Source organism: Myotis yumanensis, unplaced genomic scaffold (genome assembly GCF_028538775.1).
Source record: "Myotis yumanensis isolate MYYU_CA2020_CCGP unplaced genomic scaffold, mMyoYum1.0.hap1 SCAF_4, whole genome shotgun sequence".
NCBI lineage: Eukaryota > Metazoa > Chordata > Mammalia > Chiroptera > Vespertilionidae > Myotis > Myotis yumanensis.
This window is the reverse complement of record NW_027223755.1, coordinates 73,216,641-73,230,984: the sequence shown is the minus strand read 5'-3', so window position 1 is coordinate 73,230,984 and position 14,344 is coordinate 73,216,641. Positions and strand designations below refer to the sequence as shown.

At 45.2% G+C, this 14,344-nt stretch overlaps 1 protein-coding gene across 1 annotated transcript; it reads left to right on the top strand.

Moving 5' to 3' along the window:
• The first annotated feature begins 1,280 nt into the window (after positions 1-1,280).
• PPIC (peptidylprolyl isomerase C) lies at positions 1,281-14,344 on the top strand. Its single transcript, XM_070411490.1, has 5 exons — positions 1,281-1,472; positions 7,054-7,167; positions 7,642-7,735; positions 10,306-10,490; positions 13,695-14,344. The coding sequence occupies exons 1-5, from the start codon at positions 1,347-1,349 to the stop codon at positions 13,821-13,823; spliced, it is 648 nt and encodes a 215-aa protein (XP_070267591.1). The 5' UTR covers positions 1,281-1,346; the 3' UTR covers positions 13,824-14,344.

Below are 14,344 nucleotides of genomic sequence, written 5' to 3'. Positions count from 1 at the left end.
CTAATTTGTAGTTAATTTTGGAGCTATTATTCTAAAAAAATAAAAAATTCTTTTGAAGTCCTAATTCAAAATGCATTGGGCTTTTTTAATCCTCACCCAAAGGATATATTTTCATTGATTTTTAGAGATACCGGAAGGGAGGGAGAGAGAAACATCCATTGGCTGTCGCCCCTAGGCAGCCAACAGGGAATTTAACCAGCAACCTTTTGGTATATGGGAGGGAGGATGTTCCAACCAACTGAGCCACCTGGCCAGGGCAAAAAAGCATTGTTTTAAAATAACGTTTTCTTGATTATAAAATACTTACTTGAGCCCTGGCTGGTTAGCTCAGTTGATTATAGCATTCTCCTCATACACCAAGGTATATGTTCCACCCCTGGTCAGGACACATACAAGAAGCAATCTATGAATGCATAAATAAGTGCAACAAATCGATCTCTCTCTCTCTCAAATCAATCAATAAATAAAATTTAAAAAATACTTACTTGATTATAAAATACTTAATCTGGGAAACCAGAAAATTACAAGGAAAACAAAAATCCATAACTCTATCACCATAGCTACTGTAAATGTTTTGGTGCATTTCTTTCCATTTAAAAAAATTCCTTTATTTTCAGAGTTGAGATCAGAATTTCTTTGCGACTTTTGCATTTCCCATGTCATTACATAATCTTCCTAAACATTATTCTTAAATGTATAAAAGTTACATCCCCCAGTTGAATCATCTCAAGGAGAGGTCATTTAGCATGTGTAATCGAGTTAACCACCTAGGGGTCCCCAAGTTCTGAGAGCGTCCCAAACTTGGCTAAAGGCTCTGAGACCACATCGGAACCTGGCAGCGTGGCGGGGTCTACTCCCAAGGCAGCCGAGGTCACAGACCTGGACTCATTTGCAGAGCCACCCCCACGCTGCGGCGCGCAAATTGCCACGCGGACCCGAGCCAGGAGCGTCCTCGCCTTTCCTTTGGGTTTAACGTGCGCCTACGCGGTAAGTTCCTGGAGATGCCGGAGCGTAGCCCTCGGCTCTTGAACTCCAGCCGCCCCTGGCGCTCCCTCTCGGGGCGCCGCGCCCAGCACAGCCGCCCGGGCTCGCTCCCGGCCGACCGACCTGCGCTCCCGCCGCACCCTCTGCAGGGAGCCCGTGCGAGTCCCTAGTTCAGCCGCTGGGCCAAACTTGGGAGGAGCGCGCCCCGGGTTCCGGTGCTGTCCGGACCGCCCCATCCCTATCCTTCTCTCCCGCCCCCCCAAATCCGGGATCGCGCAAGCGCAGCCGGCCGGGAGTCCCGCCGCCGCCGGTCCGAGCCTGCAGAAGCGCCCGAGCTGCCGCCGCCTCCGCCGCCGTTCACCATGGGTTCAGGTCCCCGGCTGCTGCCGCCTCTGGGGCTCTGCCTGTGGCTTTGCGTGCTTGTACTTTCTGCGGGGGCCTCGGGGTCCGCGGGCGTCCGCAAGCGAGGCCCCACGGTGACGGCCAAGGTGACCGAGTGGAGGACGCACGTCCCCTCCTGTCGGGCAGAGGGATGGGGAGCTTTGGGGACCGGGATCCCTGTGTCGGGTAGCGGGGGGGGGGGGGGGGGGGGGAAGAGGATGGGCGGCTGCGTCAGGCTGGTGCGAGGGGATCGCCCGCGCCGCGGTGGTGGAAGTGCTCCTGGTGGGGAGGGGGGGCACCCTCCCGGATGACTTGGGGGGCGAAGGCCCGAGCCCTAGCCCGCCCCCGCCGCCGTTTGCTTGAACTTGACCTCCCAGGTCGGGGGTCCGAGGTGGCCAGCTCAGGGGTTAGGAGAAACTTCCGGAACCGGTGGGCCCTCTCTCCAGGAAGGGGACGGCCCAGGCACTTCCTTCGGCGTGGCGGGGACTTGGGAGCTGAAGCGGGAGGAGTGCGGGGGGGACGGGGACGGGAGGGGGAGACGTGCTCCGAGCTCGGCGGTAGCAAGGGGCGCCCGCCGGCGATGTCACCCAGCAGGGAGAGCCCAGCACAGCCCCTGCGCGGGTGTGGGTGGTGTCCGGGCAGGCGTTACCACTCGTGCTGGAGGGAGCCTGCCTCCTCCATTTAGGAGCTTGGTCCTCCCCTGGGAGAGAGAGGTGCGCCCGTAGACTTCAGCGGCTGGTGGGCAGACCCTGGGCTTGGGGTGGTGCTGGCGGCATAGGCAGCACCTGTGTGAGGCCGGCCTTTTTGTCTCGATTAGGGGCGGGTTGGGGGGTGGGGGGTGTCTGCCAAATCTGCCATAGACTGCCCTCGTGGCTTCAGTTTTTTCCCCAGCAGTTACCCGATGTTAGAAGATAATGGCAGGGTGCAGGGCGCAGGGAGAGACAGGCGGAGGGGAAGCGGGGATGCTGGGGCTGTTAATTACTACTGCTAGAAAAACTTAGGGGCGGTAGTCTCTTGGGATCTGGAGGAAGGGGCCGCTCGCGCAAACTTAACTACCAGCCCCGTGTTCCACCGTGGACATGGTACTGTGGAGCTAGTAGAACCCTTAAATCTACCGCAGACCCCACCTGAGAGGGGGCGAGGGGCTGTCAAAGGGGCTGCAAGGGGGAAGTTCAGCCCCACATCTGATGTACCCTGAGTGAACCAAAAGGCCTTAGGGGCGGGGGCTGCCTGAGATAAACTTAGCCTGATTGTTTTCAGCGCAAATTCTACTCCCAGCCCCGTGATCTTTTGGGCTTATCTAGTTTGGGGAAGTGGCTTGTGCAGGCCACAGAGCTGAAGCAGGGGATGGGGCTCTTCCAGTCTGAAAATATATTTGGGCCTATTAGGATACAGTGATAAACATAAAACTCATGAAATTATGAAATGGTGAAGAAAATAAACCCCACTATAGATTGGGTGACATTTAAACATACCTGAAGGATAAGAAACCCAGCCTGGCAAAAAAAAAGTAGGGAGGCAAACTTAGTGCCTGTGCAAAGGCCTCCAGACAGGAAAGCCATCCTCCCATCCAGAGGCTGGATTGCCTGGGAAGTGTGGCTTCAGGGCAGGGTTGAGAGGGGCGTGGCTCCAGGTGAGGTTGGGGCTAAGCAGCAGCAAGATCCTGCAGGGCCTCAGAGGTCACAGTTAGGAGTGTGGGTTTTGAGGCAATTCGTCTTATAATTTGAGGTCTCATTCTAAGTGCAGTTAGAGCTGCCGAAGGGTTTTAAGCACAGGTTTGACAGGATCTCATCTGTGCTTTTAAACCATTACTGTGGTGGCTCAGTCTCCGGAGAGTGACCCGGGAGGTCATGCTGGGCTCCATGCCAGAGTCCAGATGGTGGTGGCTTGGATTAGGGCGGTAGTGGGGAAAATGGGGAGCAAGGAGGGACTTGATATAGATTCTGGAGGTATCACAAGACTTGTTGACAATTTAGATAGGGGGAAAGGGGAAAGGGATTAGGATTGCCAGATAAAATACAGGAGGCCCAGTTAGATGTGAATTTCAGATAAACAGAGGAATTTCTTGGTGGGAGGGTGTCACCTGCAATATTTGGGAGCAAGCTTCACCTGGGAAGTTGTAAACCAACCAATGCAGAGCCTACCCCAGAGCAAGTCAGTCACCACCTCTGGGGGTGCCTGGGTTGGGAAACTCGAGAGGAGGGAGGGATAGAGGAGAGGAGGAAGCTGTGGCTGCAGGAGGGGAGGTTGGAGCATCTCAGCCCCTGGTTTAAGGTGCTGTCACTGAGGAAGTTTCCAGGTGTTCTATTCTAGGATTACTTAGGCTAGTCTTCTTCAGGTTCCACTCTGTTGAATTCATTACACTTTCAGTGAACTTTTTAAAGCAACAAGATCTCCTGGAAAATGGAGACATTAAAAATGATTTCTCTGAGTGGGGAAAAGTAGATTAATTGGCCACTGATCCACTGTTTTCTTTTCCCTAGCAGTCTTTTGCTTTTCCTCTGATTTCTAAAATCAGGAATCTGTAAATGAGGTGTGTGGTGCTGTCCGCCTGCAGGGCCCTTTACTGGCCCTCACCTTGTCCCTGAATCCTGCTGTCAGGCCACTGCCTCAGCTTCCTGCCCAGCCAAAGAGACTCAGATGGGGTCTCTGGCTCATTGGCCTCAAAACCCACTGACGTGGCCCCTGCATTTTCCAGCAGAGCCAAGGCTTCTGTATAGCCAGGCACCCAGAGTGTAGAAAGTCATGCCGCCCCCTTTGCAGCTGTACTCTTCACAGCGTGCTGGCACTTTCTACCTTGTGTCGTGGCCGTGAGACTAAGGCTGGGTGATCTTGATCAGGGGTCCTCAAACTACGGCCCCGCGGGCCACATGCAAATACAAATATTGTATTTGTTCCCATTTTGTTTTTTTACTTCAAAATAAGATATGTGCAGTGTACATAGGAATTTGTTCATAGTTTTTTTTTAAACTATAGTCTGGCCCTCCAACAGTCTGAGGGACAGTGAACTGGCCTCCTGTTTAAAAAGTTTGAGGATCCCTGATCTTGATCTTGGGCAAGTTCTCTGACGTCTCAGGCTCTGGCTCCTCCTTCGTAAAATGGAGATGGAGATAATATCTGCTCATGAAAGTTTTGCATCCTGGCTGTGATAGAGCAGGTAAAGTGATTAGCCCTGATGTGTGCTCCTGATTGAAGAGCTCAGTTGTTAGAGTTATTGGTGTTATTATTCCCCCTGCAGCAATGCAGACCTGAAGAGAATGTCTGTTTTACAGATGAGGACCTGAGAGCTCGCAGCCAGTTAGGGGTGGAGCTGGGTTTCCTTGACATCACAGCTCACTTTGCCGTGGAGATGGAAGAGAATTAACCCTACAGGGGTTTGGGTCAGGCTACCTAAGTGCCTATTCACTCTTCCCTCACCGCTCTCCACCTCCAGTGCCCCATAATTTTCAAATCACTTTCAAGGGCAGCTTCGAGGGAAAACAAAAAGTGACTGAGATGCCCACCCCTAGAGTGCAACATGGGATCCAAGTACCAACTCCAGGAAGCCTGCCCTGGTCCCCGCGGATAATCAGCACCTCTAACCCTATTTTATCTGTACTCGTCTTCTGATAAAACTCGATTTCTCATTATACTAAAGCTACTGGTATATGCGCTTTCTGTTCTATGGGACTGGAAGCTCCATTTCCATTACTGTAAGACAGTAAGGCTGAGTGCAAGACAATAAGATTTTTACTGCGTTAGGCTGGATGAAAAGCACTTCTCAGGCTCCCCAGATGTTTTCTTTCTAAACATTCATGGGCTTTATTTGCTCCGCTTTATTTTAAAAGTCTGGCAGACTTTTCTAGTATCTTATACAGTGGGGCCTTGACTTACGAGTGTCCTGACTAATGAATTTTTCGAGATACGAGCCGTCTCTCGGCCGATTTTTTGCTTTGAGTTGCGAGCTAAAATTCGGGTTACGAGCCAGCTTCAGATACCCCACCGCTAGTTGGCGCAGTGAACGTCACAGTGAACGCCACAACATCAGCCCAGCATCACGTGTCTCACTCGTTCACTTTAATGATTTGACATACGAGTAATTTGAGTTACGAGCTCAGACACGGAACGAATTAAATTCGTAAGTCAAGGCCCCACTGTACAGTATTTCTTTAAAATTATGTCCCTGATTCTTTTCCTGGTGCTATTTTGTTATAGTCCCTTAAAGAATTTACTCCTTGGCTTGGCAATCCCTTGTAGAGACAAGCTCTACAGGACCAGGCTCATGTGTGGGTTAACGCAGCCTCATTGCATTGCTCTCCTCTACATCATTGCCTCAGCTCAAGGTCTTCCATGTATTCTTACAGTTATACTGGATAAATACTAACACAGTGTTTACTGCTTTGCCATGTGAAAATTGTAATACACCACATGGAACACTAAATATCACATCACTCACGGCAGACGAGCTGATGTATCGGCAGAAGCTCTTATCTTGAACTGAAGGTGGACAGTCTTTACTTCGTGATTTTTCTCAACTGTAAGACATCCTTTTTCTTTGACAACCCTTCTTATATTTTTTAAAGCCATCTCTTGGATGTCTTTTTTCCACATCCATTCAAACATTAAATTGGTTCATATAATCTAAACTCGCTAATAGAATGCCCTTCGACTCCATGGCCTTTTCAAGTGTTCTGTCTCCGAATCATCTTCACACAGTGATTTGTGAAGCAAAATGGATATAATTTCATTTCAGATGACAAGGTTCTTTTTAAAGTCCAAGAGAACCTTTAAAGTTTATCTGCAAAAAGAGCGACTCACACTTACCTCTAGATATGTGTTTTTTTCTGTCCTAAAACGTTGGGACAGTAAAAGAACACGATACTTGTGTAACATGACGAAGTATGTCAGTCTTGTGGCCGGTGGGCCACTAAACGAGGCATGCGGCCCGCCGGCCGCGAGTTTGACATGCTTGGAAAAGGTTTCGTCGGGACCTGAGTGTAACTTTTGCTGTACTTTGGGTGAGGCTGGGGACCTGGTGCCTTACTGAGCTTGGGTTAGGGTTAGGGTTAGGGTTAGCATTAGGGTTAGGGTTAGGGTTAGGGTTAGGGTTAGGGAGTGAGTGGCAGGCCTTTGGGAGGACTGCGTGCGATTTGATCATCTTTTGCAGTCCCCTTGGCTGCAGATGTCTACTGAGAACTCACTGGGAAAGTGGCACTGATTGAAGTTCCAAAAATTAAATCTGGATGGCTAGCCTATTCATCTCCTCACCAATTTTTCTTCTTCTGCCAAGATGAGAGAGCACTACCTTTCAGAAGAGAAAGTTTCCACTCTAACCTTCACCCACAAACTGGGAAACAGGAAGTAGCAGCAGTGCTTGTCTGGGTGTGTGAGGAAGTGGAATTCTTGAAGACTTTACTGGCCAACTCTGACAGTATTGAGTCAAACGTGAAACCCAGTACCTACCACAGGGTCTGGCCCTTACGTGGTGCTCAATAAATGGTTGTTGAATGAATATGTGCGAGCAAAGTGCACCCAAAACATGGGATTAGAGTTCTTTTAACGTATATCATGCTCCTTCATGACCCCTCTGTAAAATACTGGTGGGCAGGGCTTTCGTATGTGGATCAATTCACAGATTTTCATTTTCACTTACCTTGTATACGTGGCGTTTCCACATAACTTCCTGCTCTGCCTTTCAACCACACGCAGGTTTTCTTGGATGTGAGGATCGGAGACAAAGATGTTGGCAGGATAGTGATTGGCCTCTTTGGAAAAGTTGTGCCCAAGACTGTGGACAATTTTGTCGCTTTGGCCACAGGGGAGGTATGTCTCAGCTTATTTCTTTTGTGCACAAATTGGATCTTCCTTCTCTTAAGTCAAGATAAAGATGTCTTCTGGGGAAAAAGTATTTAATTAGTAGGTCAGGTGGACCTGAGACATCTTGCAATATTTTACTTCATTTTTGTATAAAACCTGTATTCTTCAGGCCCTTGGTGTCCTTAAAACACTGAGGCTTCTAGAAATCGAGGGGAAACAGTCATCAAGTGAAAATGCAGATTGCTCTTTTTTTAGTAATTCACATTAGTACTTTACTTCCATGGTTTGTTTGTTTACTTATATTTATTAATTTGATCAGTTAATGATAATTTCTAACAGTGAATTATTGCAGAGGCCTAATCAAGTTCTGTAAGTATTTTGTATAATTTTCTCGTTTTGTTATTTTCAGATAAACACTGGGGTTTATCTTTCAGTATGGGTTATATCTACTTATATATTCAATTGACATAATCTCTTTAGAAAGGATATGGATATAAAGGAAGCAAATTTCATCGTGTCATCAAAGATTTCATGATTCAAGGAGGAGACTTCACCAATGGGGATGGCACTGGCGGTAAACTATCTTTTGTATTTTTCCTTTTCCACTTAACAAACTGAAACCTAAAATTAAGCCAGTATATTGAGTTCTAAGATTTAAGGAACAAAGTCATAAAGACCACCAAATGAATTCTTTAGAAAGGATAAAGTTTTGGGGGCCAAATGTTGGTAGATATGAATGAGCACGGCCTTCTAATTTTAAATAGTATTACTTTGGTGTTCATTATCTCCCCATAGCAAAAATATGTTCATTTAGTAGACTATTTAGCAGTTATTAAAATGCTAGACTACTGCCCTAACCGGTTTGGCTCAGTGGATAGAGCGTCGGCCTGCGGACTGAAGCATCCCAGGTTCGATTCCGGTCAAGGGCATGTACCTTGGTTGCGGACACATCCCCAGTAGGGGGTGTGCAGGAGGCAGCTGATCGATGTTTCTCTCTCATCGATGTTTCTAACTCTCTATCCCTCTCCCTTCCTCTCTGTAAAAAATCAATAAAATATATATATAAAAAAATGCTAGACTACTGGTATGTAGCAGTACAGAAAGCTGTCTGCCACAGGAAGGGAAGGCAGAATATAACACTGTGCTTATGGGGTTAGCAGCTCGCTACAAATTGGATGTTGGTGGAGGAAGACTGGGGGCATCATTTTAGAAGGACAAGATTGGCATTTAGATGGCAGGATTACAGGTGAATTTATCCCCTTCTCTCAAAATTCTTTCATTTCATTGTCAGCTTTTTTAATAATAAAAAAATCAATAGATGAGTTTTCAAAATTATAACATAAATTAATTTTTATAAATAAAGTTACAGTTCTATAAAATACAACTAATTAAATTTATAGACTTTCAAATCTCCCTGACCATTGTTTCTGATGGAGGATTCCAGCTACCCAGCTCCCTGGACTATTTTCCTTCAGAAATGTAGTGAGTTCATTCCCTTCCTGAATACACGTGGTACATGTAACCACACAGAATTAAAATTTATTTAAGATTTTTAATGATCAAATGCCAGTTTTGGTGGATATTAAACTGCTAACTTTTTCAAGAAACCTAGGCCATTTTCCAGCACTATTGCTAATTGTATGTTTATTGCAATGGTTTATTTATAACAAAGTGCCTACCATTACATGTTTGGATTTGCCAGGCACTTCAGGAAGATTACCTTTAGCCCTTGTAAAAATGCTGCAAGCTGCAGGGAAGTAGCATGGAGCAGGTAATTGGGTAAATGGGGTTGGTGAGGATGCGCAGGGAAGGGATCCCAGCTACTGTGGAGCAGGGTCTCACTGGAAAAGCCTGCAGCTCAAGGATCAACAACCCTCCTCCCCTCCCCACACCATCCCCTCCTGGACTGACATCCCACTGTCCTCCCCTTGGGCACAGCAGGAATGGTGACTGAGCTTTACTGTGTCTCCTTTTCTATATTTTTCTCTCTCGCTGCCAGTTTTGTGTGTGTGTGTGTGTGTGTGTGTGCGCGCATGCGCACGCAGGTGCAAGTGTGTGCATACATGAGTTGAGTTAAAATTCTCTGAGTTTTGGAGATAGGACCTGTGGATCACTTAATTTAGCCTAAACTCCTCTGTGGGCAGAGCTTTCCTGCCAGGTCACCTCATATGTCACTGACCAACCAGCTTGCCTTTGATATCCACTTCTGGTCCTAACTAAGCCAGCATTTTAGGGCTGGCAGTTGATGGATAGGGAGCCCTGCAGAAGGGGAGAGGGTGAGCATGACAGGCACTCACGGTGTTGGAGGATGGAGCATATATTTCTCATGGTCTCTGCCTTTGTTTTATGGGGAAAATGTGTTCTGCTCTACCTGCTGCTTTGCTAGAACTCCAGCCCATCTGCCTGCTTTGGTCGTTCTGTTCAGGTTGGATCACTGCGTGTTCCCCATCGCCATCACCCTCTGTTTTGATGAGCCTGACGTCATTGTGCCTAATGACTTCCAGGCTGGCTGCTCTTGCTCTTAGTGCTGAGGCAGCAAAGAGCACCTGCTTTAGAATCAGAAAGCCAGGTGCTCAAGTTCTGTTCTGCTGTTTTCAAGTTTTGTAGCCTGGGTTTCTCATTGCAAACCAGGATTGAAAATACCTATTCTATGGGTTGTTTTGAGAATTAGCTAAGAGTATTGAGTGCTTAGTGTACCCTGGTTGGATGCTGAGGTAGGAGTGACCCAGGAGAGGTACCCTGGACCTCAGGACAGAGATTGAGCCATGAAATGGCTCATCCACCTTTCAATCTGGCTTTACTATTACATGTTGCCCTTCAATTACTTCTCATGTTACAGTGAAATCACTGAACTAGTTGGTCAGGGTTTGGCCCTTGGGTTGAGGCCAGAGGGTATGCTGCCATCCTGTGTCAAATTTAAGGCTTCTGTTTGTGTATGTTGGTTTCAGTCCCCAGTGCCCCGTTTCCTTAAGGAGTTACTTTATGCTCCTTTTCATTTCTCCTTATCTTTTACCATCTTTTCCCCATTTCCCACTCTTATTGGGTCCTATTTACCAATTCTACTAAAACCTCATGTTTCCCTTTGAAGAACTGACTTTCATATAACATCTGTTGAATCTCCTCTTTCTTGTTCTGTCTCACCAGGTATAAGCATTTACGGTGAGACATTTCCAGATGAGAACTTCAAACTGAAGCATTATGGCATTGGGTGGGTCAGCATGGCCAATGCCGGGCCTGACACCAATGGCTCTCAGTTCTTCATCACCTTGACCAAGCCCTCCTGGTTGGACGGCAAACATGTCGTATTTGGAAAAGTCATCGATGGCATGGTAACTTGATATATTATTTTTCTCATTCAAAGCTTTATATTTATAATGAGTATTTTCAATGAGTATTTTAATGGTGCTTGTTAGAGATCCATCATTATAAGAGGCTGACTGGCCTTTTCAGAGGTGAATAAATTACAAATGGTATGGCATTTTAATTGTTAGGAGCATTGGGGCAGAAACTGAGGACTTGACATGGAGAAGTTGAGTACTTAAGTTAATATAGCTCACTACTTGTTATAAATGGAAACTCTATTTAAGGTACCAAATAAAACTAGGGCCCTATGTGTGCATACAACAGAATATTGTTCAGCCGTAAAAAGGAAGGAAATCCTGTCTCATGCTACAACATGGATGAAACTTGAGAATGTTAAGTGAAATAAGCCAGTCATAAAGAGACTGTATGAATCTACTTATATGAGGTGGTATCTAAAGAAGTCAAACACATAGGAACATAAAGTAGAATAGTGGTTGCCAGGGGTTATGGGGAGGAGGAAATGGGGAGTTAATGTTCAATGGGTATACAGTTTCAGTTTTGCAAGACGAAAAAGTTCTGGAGATTAGTTGCACTACAATGTGAATATATTTAACACTATCAAACTTTACTCTTAGGAGTGGATAGGATGGTAAATATAACAGTATGTGTTTCTTACCACAATAAGAAAAAACAAAAAACAACTCTAGCGCCCCATGCGGTTCAGTCCAGACATAAGTCACCTTTAGAGACACACAGTATAGCATTCAATATTACTAAGAGAATTCAAATTTATGCTGCTGACTCAAAAAATACCAAAGGCGTCCAATTCATAATCCATAGGAATACTTCTTAAAGTCCTCATTCTTTTCCACTTTGAATATTTCTTCTCCTTAACAACTGCCCAAAGTAGCTCTCTCAACTCCTGGCTATTGGAAGGTCTGCCCAGCCCAACCCTGGACCTTCCTTGTCTTCTTCCATATTTCATTTTGTTTTGTTTTCCTGTGAGTTGTTCTGCCTCCCTCATCCAAACCTAAATAAACCAATCTCACTCATTGCAACTCTTCCACAACTTCCGCCTGCTATTCTGATTCTATCCAGCAGAAAGCCAGGAAGCGAGCTGGCCGACTCAGAAGCTCCTTTACAAGGAAAGGAAGTGCCCAACCTGAGCTGTCAAAGATAGAATTCTCATTAGCAAGTGGGATGAGAGGGGATAGGGCAAATACATATCACTTAATAGGTCACTTCACATCCCATCACAATAAAGGGCATGCCTATGTTCTCATGAGCCATAATTGCCCTGAAAATAATATAGCCTTTTCTTTTTTAAATATGTTTTTTATTGAATTTTTAGAGAAAGAGGAAGGAAGAGGGAGAGACGGAGAGAAACATGGATGTGAGAGAGAGACATCCATCGGCTGCCTCCTGCACGCCCCCTACTAGGAATTGAGCCTGAATCGCAGGCATGTGCCCTTACACGAATCGAACCAGTGACCTTTTGGTACATGGGACAATGCTCAACCACACAGGCCAGAATCTAGTATTAAATGATAATGAATGTCATCACTCTTCAAGTCTCTGATTGAACTTTGCTTTTGAATGAGCTAAACATGGGCATGCATGTGTTAAATGAGTTTGGGTGTTTGACTACTGGGCCTAACCAAGTTCTAAATAGTTTAAATATAAACTGATTTACTCATCCATTCAATGAATATTTTTTAATGCAACATCATGCTAAGCTGTAAGAAAACTGAAGAGTACAAGTTTTGGGTGGTCTTCTTCTGGTCGTGGTTTTTCTTCCAGCCTTCTAGATCTTATGTCTTATTGCTCTAATTGAAGCAACAGTTTCCTTCTATCAGTTGGTATGCCTCCTAGGAGACTTGCTGCCTGGTCTTAGAGGAAAATTCCTTGACATTTTATGGGTTATAAACTTTTTAAAAAAATAATGATAACTATAGACTTTCTCTCCAGGAAAAAAAAAAGTGTGTGTATGTTTCATAGTTTCAGGAAATTGAGGGAATCTCCTGAATTCCATCCTTTGATTCTCCAAATCATCTGGATTGTGTTAACAAAGTGACCCAGATGATCTCTAGACCTCACCTCAGAGGTATAGCAGAACCTCCAGAGGTGGGCCCACAAATAAGCATTTTTAAATTGTGGTAAAATATACATAACCCGGGAATTTCCATTTTAACCATTAAATAAGCATTTTTTAAAAAGTACTACAGGTTATTTGGATGTGTAATCACTGTGTTAGGTACACATGTGTGCGCACACACAGTCTATTTAGAAATATATATTATTAGAAGAATGCTGGCCTTTTATCTTAAAGCGATCTAAGTCAGTGTCCAAGGCACTCAGACACTCTGTTGCTACTTGTGTCTCAGCCGTGTTTGGGAAACACCAGAAGCTGACTTTCCCCATCCGTGGCCAGGCCTTTAGTGTGACACGAGGTGGTATGTGGGCCTGTGAAATCTCTACGGCAGAGAAAGAGGCCTGTGCATCCCTGTGGGGTTGGGGTTACATTAGTGTTAGACTCAACTATGTATGGATTAATGGCTTGGGTCAGGTGTTTTTTAAAAAAATATGTTTTTATTGATTTCAGAGAGGGAGAGAGAAAAACATCAATGATAAGAGAATCATTGATTGGCTGCCTCCTGCTCACCCGCTACTGGGGATAGAGCCCACAATCCGCAACCTGGACATGTGCCCGGACCAGAAATGGAACCTGCCCTCCTGATTAATGGGTTGATGCTCAATCACTGAGCCACACCAGCCAGGCAACTTGGGTCATTTTTTAAATGGGCAAACCCAAAACAAGCTCCCCTTCTAAATCTGGCCCATTTGATGATGCCCGGACCTATGACAGGTGAAGTTGAAATGGACTCAAACTCCATGTTTACTGTTACTGAGGGTTATAACAAGTGAGTGGAAATATCTTTAATTAGAGGTAGGTGTTTACAAAAATATGTAATTTTTTTCAGAAAATAAAATGCTAATAAAAAGAAATGAGGAAATAAATGTGCTCTCTAATCATTAAGGTAGTGGGTCAGTTTTTTTCTTTAATATATAAATTTCCTGAATAGTCTAAGTTTTCCATAGTTAGCTTGTATAGTTTTGTTATCAGAACAAAAAAAACTTACTTCCCACTTGGGCTTTTGGTGTTGATTTCACTTTTGATTGCCATTCTTGCTGGTCAGAAGTGAACCTCGTGCCCGCTTTTCTCTCACCAGACAGTGGTCCACTCCATAGAACTTCAGGCAACTGATGGCCACGACCGCCCACTCACCGACTGCTCCATCGTCAACAGTGGCAAGATAGACGTGAAAACACCTTTTGTGGTTGAGGTCCCCGACTGGTGATGCAGCTGGCAGGAAACAAGGAACATACTCTATCAGGGTGTGCGTGCGTGCGTGCGTGCGTGCGTGCGTGTGGGTCTTTTGATTCTTCAAAGTTACTGTTTTGCTTTGTCTTTCTACTCTTCTGTTTTCCACTCCAGATCACAGGAGAGTTATAAAAATCAACCAAAGTTTATTTTGCATGAATTTTGTTAAATCACTTGTTTAGGAACTTTGTACTTAAAAGACATATTTCCCTTCCTTCAACGGTGCTATTTTTAAACTAGAAAACTTGGTATTCGCTATTTTCTTTAGAAGAACACAATCATTATTTTGCTGAATTAACTGTGATCCCCAAGTTAAGTGATACTGAAGATTTGTCAGGAAAAGTTGGGGACGTGAAGTATATTGTTTTGTATTTAAACAGAATTCGTTTTAGGTAAAGGGAGATTTGATTAGTATAATCTGATATATGTCATAGGAACCTTTACCTGATGCAGGGTGCTTTGATGTTCTCTGTATTAAATACTTTTTATATAGATCAA